The 10,316-nt window shown below is 36.4% G+C and overlaps 1 protein-coding gene across 1 annotated transcript; it reads right to left on the minus strand.

The window, feature by feature from the left end:
* Positions 1 to 570: 570 nt before the first annotated feature.
* LOC111897329 (ethylene-responsive transcription factor TINY) lies at positions 571 to 1,792 on the minus strand. Its single transcript, XM_023893286.3, has one exon. It carries the CDS (start codon positions 1,610 to 1,612, stop codon positions 875 to 877), a length of 738 nt encoding a protein of 245 aa, XP_023749054.1. The 5' UTR covers positions 1,613 to 1,792; the 3' UTR covers positions 571 to 874.
* Between the last annotated feature and the right edge of the window lie 8,524 nt (positions 1,793 to 10,316).

A 10,316-nucleotide genomic window follows, 5' to 3' on the forward strand; every position in this document is an offset into this window, starting at 1 on the left:
GCAATTATTACATTAAAATATTATATGAAATTTAATAAATAAAAAAACTCATAAAATAACATGTGGAAAAAAAATTAAATTAAAATAACTACAATGATAAATTAAATAAGAGTGTGACAAGTAACAAAAAAAAATCATTTATTAAAGAGGGGTGATCTTTAATTATTTTCGTATCATCATGATTCCCTTACGAAATCTACTAATACTTAAAACATCCACTTACGTGTTTTTTTGAAATCTAAAAACAAAGCTATATTGTAGAATAGGCGATGTACAAAGAAATATGATATTTTTTTTTCGAAAGCATAAACTTATCAATAAATGGTTAGGCAAATAACATTATTAATTATATACAAATATCACATATTAAGAAAATATATATTTGTTTATTGCATATATAAATATACATAAACTTATTAGATTAATTTGCATTGGATGTCTATATACAACTCCGAATACTAATATTAGAGCTTCGAGTTCGCCGGTAGATCAAATTAGGCTAAGAAATGATGTGGAGCTTCGAGGATCAACCAAGAATTTGTCTTCGGGATGCCATAGTGAAGTTGTACGTAATGCAACTGAAGATGTATTTTCTGAGATGATTCAACATTTACAACATTTTTGCTACGATATATCGAGTCAACGTTTGTGAACTCACATTTGAGCACACATACACACAGACAGAGAGTGAAAGTTATTCTGCCTTATTGGTATTTACTATTTACATAATAAATTAAAGGTATCACCGAATGCACAAAACATACACAAAACAAGCACAGAAAGATTTAACCCTTGATGGAAAAACGAAAAGGGCCAAAGTGAAAACAGTAAAAATAAAAAGAGAAGAGAGCTCAAGAGATAACACACTCGGACACTAATAATTCCACCATAAAGATTCAAACGCAGTGGAAATCACGTTTGCTTGACCAGAAACATACCCATCTTCTTGATTGCCGCCGTTGTTCATCCATGGCGGTGGGTACAACCACCCGTCCACCACCGACTCAGTGTATACGAAATCATTCTTTAACTCAAGCGAGTCAAAACTTGACCCCAGAACTGGCAACTCAATTATCTCATCGAGTTCATCCGAAGCAGTTTCTATAGAAGAAGAAGGAAAGTCAAGCTCTGTCATGGCTGCTGCTTTAGCCGCAGCAGCTTGCACATCTCTCGGAGAACAAGAAACAGGTCGTGGCAAAGATCCCACGAGTTCCGGGAAATTAAGAATGGCGGAGCTGCCTTTGATGCTAAGTGCCGCTACATCGTGTGCCCGAGCTGCCATTTCTGGTGTAGGGAAAGTTCCGAGCCATATGCGTGATTTCTTCCTGGGCTCACGGATTTCAGACACCCATTTACCCCAACTTCGCATCCGAACGCCACGATACACTGGGTGCTTGGTGCTGGAATCGCGACTCCTCTTGACGGTTTTGGTTTCAGGGTTTTGCAATTTGGGTAGCGGATGAGTTGATCCAGGCGAAGAAGGGACTGAATTGCAAGAATTTGAGCTGCAATCATCAGGTTCCGAAGTGGAGTTCTGTATACTCATTTTAGCACAAACCGATGATTGATTCTTCATTAGGGCATACGTAAAAGTTGAAAGAGAAGCCGTCATGGTACCAATCACTAGTATGTGATTGTTTCCTTTTTATGAATTTTGTTTGAAAGCATAATGAAGAAAGATGTAAAGTTATGATCTTTCTGGGATTGAAAGATTGAGTTTTGTGCGCATTTGTATTGAGTTAAGACCGTAGGATCAAACAGCGACTTTCACCCTTATTTCCCAATGAGTGATACAAATACTTATAAACAAGATCTAAGGAGGTAGGGGGATAGGGGGTATGGGGTAGGGGTAGGTGGTAGGGGGTGGGGCACAGAGAGAAAATGGTTGCTGCCCTAAAGAGGTAAGCTTTAGTACGATGGGGTCCTTCACAAAGACAAAAACTAGTACCGCATAAACTTGCTCTTTCAAGAAATTTCACTTTTGTTTTGTTTTTCCAGGCTACTATTAATAACTGTAAGCTTAGAGATTTACTTAACACTATTTATTTTCCCATCCTTTTGTCTTTCATGTTTTCCACCGGCATGCACAAGATATATATTTTATTCATTTATAATTCACACCCTCACTTGAAATATAAAATTTTTATTTAGAATGTAACTAAACAAAATGATTTACTAACTATTAAAATCTGAATTAACTTTTCATAGTTATAACATAAGAAATAGACTGAAAGGAAAATAGTTGGCGTTAATTTACTGTGTTAAAGTTTTCATTGTGAGGTAAAGTTATTTCATATTTAATTATCTGATGATAGATGAATAGTATAAAATGTTGGACATTTACTATTTACGATATTTTCAAGACAAGATTAGATAAAAGGTCTCTCTAGTTGAAAGAAAATAGCAGCATGAGTCTTTAAGAAAGTTTTTGAACACGGTTGGTTCTTGAGAGTTTGTAATGTTGGAACGTAGGCTCTTTTCTTTCTCACCCCGTTATATTTTGGCCGATGTCCTTTAACATGTGCGGCCATGTGAGGCCAAAATTGTCTATTCTTTTAATCTACTGCCTAAAGCTAATTAATTAAAGAAGATATTTGCATATCTAATCCTTTTGTGTATGTTCACATCGGCCGTCCCAAGCAACCTACTACATTTTCTTCATCTGTTAAAACTCAATTACGAACATAAACTTGAGAAAATCTTTGTGCTTCATTTGATCATTGTTACTTTTGCAATAGTTTCAAATGTGTAGCATGTGCAAGACTCATTTGAAAAAAAAAAAAATACGATGAGTTAATGGTGCTAATGGAAACTAAAGGTTCACATGTGGATTGCTTATTTATCGGAGCTGATGGAAAAACCACCTAATAAACCCACATGTTTAACCATGGCGCTGATAAGACCAAAAAATCTTCTACCAGGATTCAATTTGGTCCAAAATATAACCATATTTGTTGGGCTACCACAAGAGCAAATTAGTATTGAGATTTGCAGTTTAGCCGTATGAGGTTTGAATAAGAATAACACTACGACAAAAATGAGCATTACCGACAGTCAAAACTGTTGCTAATCCGTCACTAATATTCTTTACCGACCGAATTGTAACAGACCAAAATCCGTCGGTATATTTTTGTCAGTATTGTTTGTAACTGATTTCCGACGGCTATGACAAATTTTGGTGATGAATTTTTTCGTCGGTAAAAAGTAACGGACCACCGAATGAAATATTTTTTGCAACAGAATACCGACAGAATGTGGTTGCAATAGATTGCCGACGAAATGACTCACTAACGGATTAACAACGGAATTTGGAATATCTTACTAACGGATTAATTACCGACGAAATCTCGGAATAATTCACTAACATATTACCGACAAAAAAATTTTGTGACAGATTAACAATGGGTTTAGACATTATAAAAAAAATTATAAATTCATGAAAAAATTAAAAATAATTACATATTCAACAAAGAAAAATCTTAAAACATTCATCAAATTTATATGTGAACACCAACAAATAGAAAAGTGAGTTTCGATATTCCACATACATTAAATTCATATTCGACATTTAATGCATAATACTAGAAAATAGTAGCAATCTACTTTTTAAAAATGTATCAAAAGTTTCATGTATAACTCTCATGATGACAACAACCAATGTAGAGTATCCTTTTTGATTAGCTTGTGGATTCCACACCGGTCATTAAGAGTTGTTAGCTAGAGAGATATTTATATATCGTCAAATACTACAAATGCCCTCCAATGTTGACATTAAAGGAGAATAAAATTTAAAAATGAATGATATGAACAAGTAGCAATTCTCATAATGGGTAAAAAATGTGATTTTAAGTACAATATTCCTTCACATGAAGTTTGAATAAAATAGATTTAATGATGAGAAATAACAATGTATTTTTTCTGTATTTCCTCATTGTAGCTACATAATTTCAAATAATAATTATTTATATCAAACCATTTTCGATTTTTTTTTCACGATTGTACAACATACTATAAGTTTTTACTCATAATAGCAATGTACTTTTGTCATAATTCCTAATTACAACTTATATAAAAGTAGATTGCTACTTCATAATGTATGACGCCATAATCGAGAACTTTGGTAAAGTAAGTTTCTATTTCTCACAATTAACCCTTAAAAATATCAAATGATGTCAAATATTATGGGATAAAGATGGATAATAGGATGGTTTACAATATAATAAAATTATTTCAATATTTTCGAAAGGGCCGTTGCAAGAGGGAATTCTGCATTATCAACATTTCATGTAACCACCTACAAGAAAATAATTTAACAAATAATAATAACTTCAAAATAATGAATAATTGTAATACCTATTTGGAAAATGGAAATAATGAAAGATGACACACCAAAACAGCAAGATACACTACAAGAAATACAGTCATTAGCGGCGACGCTAATAGCGGCGACACCTGCTTTTAGCGGCGACAAGAAATACAAGAAATACAGTCATTAGCGGTGAGCAATAGCGGCGACTTTTGTCGCCACTAATACCCTTTTTTCTTGTAGTGATATTCAGCAGCTCCAAGAACAATGTAACGATTAGATTGTGCTTCAATACGATGAGTTAATGGTACTAATGGAAGCTAAAACTTCACATGTGGATTGCTTATTTATTGGATCTAATGGAAAAACCACCTAATAAACCCATGGCGCCGATAAGACCAAAATCTTTTACCAGGATTCAATTTGGTCCAAAATATAACCATATTTGTTGGGCTAGCTACCACAAGAGCAAATTAGTATTGAGATTTGGTGTCTAACCGTATGAGGTTTGAAGAAGAATAATTAGAAGGGGAAGAAAGTAGAAGCTAACTAAATTATTTAATTTAATGTCTTTAATAATGATCAAACGGTATTTTGCCTAACGGTAATGAATGATTTTCTTAAATAAAAGGTCAAAAGTTCAAGTCTTACTATGAGATATAGATGGTTTTTAGGATTATATTATGAATTGCATAGTTGTGGTTTAAAAAAAATGTATGTATTAATGCCTGCAAGTGAACGTTGGTATATATAAATTAAAAAGGCCTTACATGAAAGTATAATTTTGCTCACATGCGGGTACGCATTAAGGGATAATGACCATAATTGACAAATGTGAGAGAAAAGGACATGCAAAGTACATGCGTTAGTATCTCAAAGAATGGCCATGTTTAAAATTCTTGTTCATAAGAAGTTGTAGAGATATTTTGTGTGAACCATAAGGACATTTTATGTGATTTTGTCTATTTTTAACTAAAATTTTATATTTTGTAAAAGCAATTTTAGATATATAAAATCAACAATATTTTTAGACAAAATTATACAAATGGCCCATATGGCTTGGTCCTTGAAAGTTTCAAATATTGCACCAAAAATCCTTGACAAACATCGTTTGCTAACAATGATTAAATTGTTTTAAAATGGCTAATATAAGCCTTACTTTTATTTTATTTTTTTTATTTTAATATTTATATAAATAAAACCATAATCTCTCTCTCTTTCTCTCCTAATTTTTTTTTAAAACCGCAAATATATTAAATTACATCTAAATTATTCTATCTATGTCCATTACGGGACTTGAACTCTCAACCTCAAGAAAAGAGTCATAATCTCTCTCTCTCTCTCTCTCTCTCTCTCTCTCTCTCTCTCTCCTAATTTTTTTTAAACCGCAAATATATAAAATTACATCTAAATTATTCTACATATGTCCATTGCAGGACTTGAACTCTCAACCTCAAGAAAAGAGAGCAACACCGGATACCATTAGGCTAGAAACTCTTAGGTCTCTCTCCCCATCTCCTAATTAATTAGAACCAACAGCTATCTTCGTCTTCAATATACATTTAAATCGCCACCATCCACCACTTCGTTTCCACGAACACCACATACAACTACCATTATCACCATCTTCCACCACCATCACCGAATACCGCAACTATAAAAGAACTAGAAATCTAAATCAATTTTGTTTCTTGTTTTAGCTTCTTTTTATCATTTTGGTTAGTGTATACATCGAGAAAAAAAAAAAGATAATATACCTACAACAACATCTGATGAAACTCTGGTCTCCCCTGACTGAAGTTGCAATGTTCGACTCCTTGTTTTTGGGACTTCCGTGCTACCCTCACCACTGTTAGTGATCCTCAAAGTAACTAGAGCAGGTGCTACTGCTCCACCTATCAACCCAAGACAATCAACCTTCTTGTAGCCCACCTGGTTGTAGTGAAAATGCATCGGAACCGATCCACAGGGGCAATCCCTACTGAAATGACCCATCTAACCACAACTAAAACATCTCCGGTCTGCCTCTCGATAGCCTCCCGCATGAGTCCTCCCACACTTGGCATAACAGCCCCGAACCTCACAGCCTGCCAAACGTGAATCCTGAGTCTTGGTCCTCTTCACTTTGCCCACTACGATTTAAATCTGCCCTGGCTTCCTCTTCCCGAGGTGATCCAAATCAATATCCCGCTCTCGAGCTCTAGTAATAATATCCTCCAAAGTCTGACAAGCTGAAAAGCTCATAAACTCCATAATATCGTTTCGCAACATATCATGGTACCTTATCTTCTTCATTTACTCATCTGTGGCATACTGTGGAACTAAAAGAGCCCTCTCCCTAAACTTAGCGGTGTTCTCCGCCACCGTCTCAGTCATCTGGCGAGGGCCCTGAAACTCCCTCGCCAATTTCTTCACCTCAATAGTTGGTGCAAACTCCGCACTAAACTGGGTTACAAACTCATCCCAAGTCATCGACTCAATGGCTTTGCCTCCTAAAGAGAAATCTACCTCCTCCCACCAATCATGAGCTCCTCTTTCAGAAGACAAGAAGCAAATCTGACCTTCAACCCCTCGGGGCAAAAACTTTGTCTTTCAGAAGATAGGAAACAAATCTCCATGATACCCTCATTGATCGTACTGAATATCACCGAAGTCTGCTAAAGAATACTGCGGGTAATCTCTGATGAAATGAGCTCACACATCCGATCATCCATATATCCGACCCCAGAGCCCGAACCCAAACCATCACCGATACTAGAACAACTACCAGAACCTCCATGAGTGACCACATTACTGAAAATAAACCATACAAATGATCAGAACATACCCAATAATCTTCAATCCCTATGCCACCTAGATTCTCCGTGACTATCCTCGATTTGAGTATGGATCTTGTGCATTTAGTAGTACGGGCCTAATACTACCTTCCACACATATCCATACTTTCCTCAATAATTATCCCAAATCCTCCACGTCACCTTCTCAAACTGGTACTTCAAGTACTCGCTAAACAGTGCAATCAAACCCTCTAAAGCACTTCCTAGGTTCCTCTAGGTTCCCGACCTCACCCTACAATCAGTTGACGAAGAACCCCCACTAATATCAGCTAACTACTTCATGAATATAATCACATGTCTCAAAGCTTAGATAATCCTTCAAGTAATAGACTTAACCCCTACAACGGTTAAACTCAAACAAGAGTTGTGCAATAGAGTCAAATCCATCACTCTCAGATTATTTAACTTTTGCAACATGTGACTTGACATATTCACTTAAGAGTTAACTCACATCACTAAGAGTTCCACAAAGCACAAAGCAAGCAGCATTCATGTAGTAACACTCCAAGCCATAGAACAAACGAAGAGCATCCACAACTCACTTACTACAACTCATGCTAGGAACTTCCACTCTCACTGTCGTTTTCCTTATGCATGTAAATAATACACAATACATAATTAAATAGACTATCGAATAAAAGACTCTACCCTAGGACCACAACCAAACAAGGAACATGAAATGAGGCCAAATCAGTCATTCTAGGGCTACATGATCATAATCGTATATAATTTTTAAAACATACACTTAGCAATTATTGTCACCAATACATATTCTGAATCATAGCATCCAATGCTTCCTAGGCTACAAGGCATCATATATCAGGCCAATCTATCATGTAATTCCTAAAAGTATTCCTAGCCTTATCCAAGCATGTAAACAATCATATCATATAGCATCTCAACATGTATGGGTATTCTAGGAGTCACTTACATGAGCTCGACCAATTGCACGCATCACACCTCCTTTTTCTCTATAAAATCTTTTCAGAAATCCATTTACTTTTAAAAGATTATCAACTCCTCAGTTTGAGTTCAGTTACACCCAAGAGTATACCCGAATCCCTCAAACCAAGACTCTGATACCAACTTGTAACATCCCAAAAATTATAAGGTAAAATTTTCATTTTTAATTCAACCAGAAACACCAATTATCTATTTTCAAATCATTCAAAAGTATTTCAGAATAAAAACAGTTATCATAGTACAATCCCAAAATCATATAATTACGGAAACATAGGTGGATGCACTACAATCAAGTCGGGATCTTCCCTTTCGAACCGAAAGTACCTAAAACCGTAACCATAAAACCGTACGCACAAAGCTTAGAGAGTTCCCCAAAATACCGCATACCATACATTTCATTGGGTATAGCCCACATATTGGGGCCAACCCACCATAATGGGCCTAGCCCAACCAAAGCAATGAGCCTAACCCGACATACAAATGCAAGTGTCGTAGAGACAACTAGCAACCTACATAACATACAATAGGCCTAGCTCTTCCCGGTCCATGTGCTCAGCCCAGCATACAAATGGGCCTAGCCTATCATACAGTGGGCCTAGCCCAACATACCATGCAAGAGTCACAAAGACAACTAGCATATAACAAATACGAGTGGATTGGCATTGGTGCCTTTGATCCACGGGCACAATGAGGAGACTCAACTTAATCAGCCGATAACCAACTATGCTCACAATTTGATGCTAAGAAAGCTTCATGCACACTAATCAAACCAAAACCATTATCCAAATTAATAATTAAGATAGTACCCATCGAACGATTCAACAACTCCACAATTCCATAAATGGGCAAAACAGAATTTTTCCCCTAATAAGTCCAAGCCACTCAGCATTTGACCAAAAGTCCACATGTCCACAAAAGTCAACAACTGCTGAGCACGCCCTGCATACTTAGACTTACGCCCGACGTATGCGTGTTTAGCCCAGTATGCGTAGCGTACTCTGGAGTATGCCTAATGTACTGGTCAGTCCCCATCTCTCAATCCAAACGACTTAATCCATTAAGCCCACAATGTCCAAACCTCAAATCTACTACTAAATGAAGTCTTAATATGTAAAGTTGGCAACTTTACTCCTTTGCATGCCTTATTGGGACCCAATACTTGTTTTTATTCATCTAAGTTCACAATATGGACACCAACTATTGCATGGTTCATCAAAACCCATCAAAATGACATTTTTATGCCCTAATAACATTTGAAATGCTAAGATCTAACATTCTAAGCTTCCAAGAGTAGCTCATACTCGCAAAGATGACTCAATGGACCATATAAAACTCAAAACAAGCCCTAAACTAGATGTAACACTTCGAGTCATCAAGATAAGAGCTTTATACCTTCAAATACTAGCAAAGTTGATGAAGACTCTAGATCCTTAAGCTCTAATCCAACCAAAGCTTCACCACCAAGATCTTCCTTCTTCAAAGAGTACCAAAATGCCAAAATATTACTACTAAGGCTCAAAAACACACAAGAAGAAGCTAGGGTTTTGTGGGGAGTCTTTAGAGGGAAGGAGGCTGGTGATAAGAAGGTCCAAGAGAAAGATAGAAACCCTAAAAATTAGGGTTTGTCCCAAGAGTTTGTATGCCCAGTGTACGCCATGTACACCCGACATATGTGGTTTCCTTCCACGATTAACTTGAGCCAGGAACGCTCAATGTACTCCCTGTATGCCCAGTGTACTTGGCGTAACCCAGAATCCTCATAACTTCAAACGGTCATAACTTCTTCGTTCCAACTCTGATTTCGACGTTCTTTATATCCACGGAAATGTAATGAGAAGCTCTACATTCCAATCAACTCCCATTTACCTTAAAACCTTCCGAACTTAAATCCAAAATTCATGAAAGATCAACACCATCACTTTATTGTTATACACTTGGGCTCCAAAACACAAACCGAACACTCACTACCCACCACCTACATTATCCATTACCAAAAGGGTCTAAACCTCTCTCTCCCAAGGTCCGAAGTCTTATGATAATTAATCTTCGGGTCAAGGCCCTGAATTATGAAACGATTTGAAACATGGTGTTATAATTTGTGAGTCATGGTGGCTTAAACGTCTTCTACGAGATTTGGGTTATCCCCTCAAACAACTTGTTCAACTTTTTTGTGATAATAAATCAGCTCGTGACATTGCCCATAATCCAGT

The sequence above is a fragment of the Lactuca sativa genome, chromosome 6 (assembly GCF_002870075.4).
Source record: "Lactuca sativa cultivar Salinas chromosome 6, Lsat_Salinas_v11, whole genome shotgun sequence".
Lineage (NCBI taxonomy): Eukaryota > Viridiplantae > Streptophyta > Magnoliopsida > Asterales > Asteraceae > Lactuca > Lactuca sativa.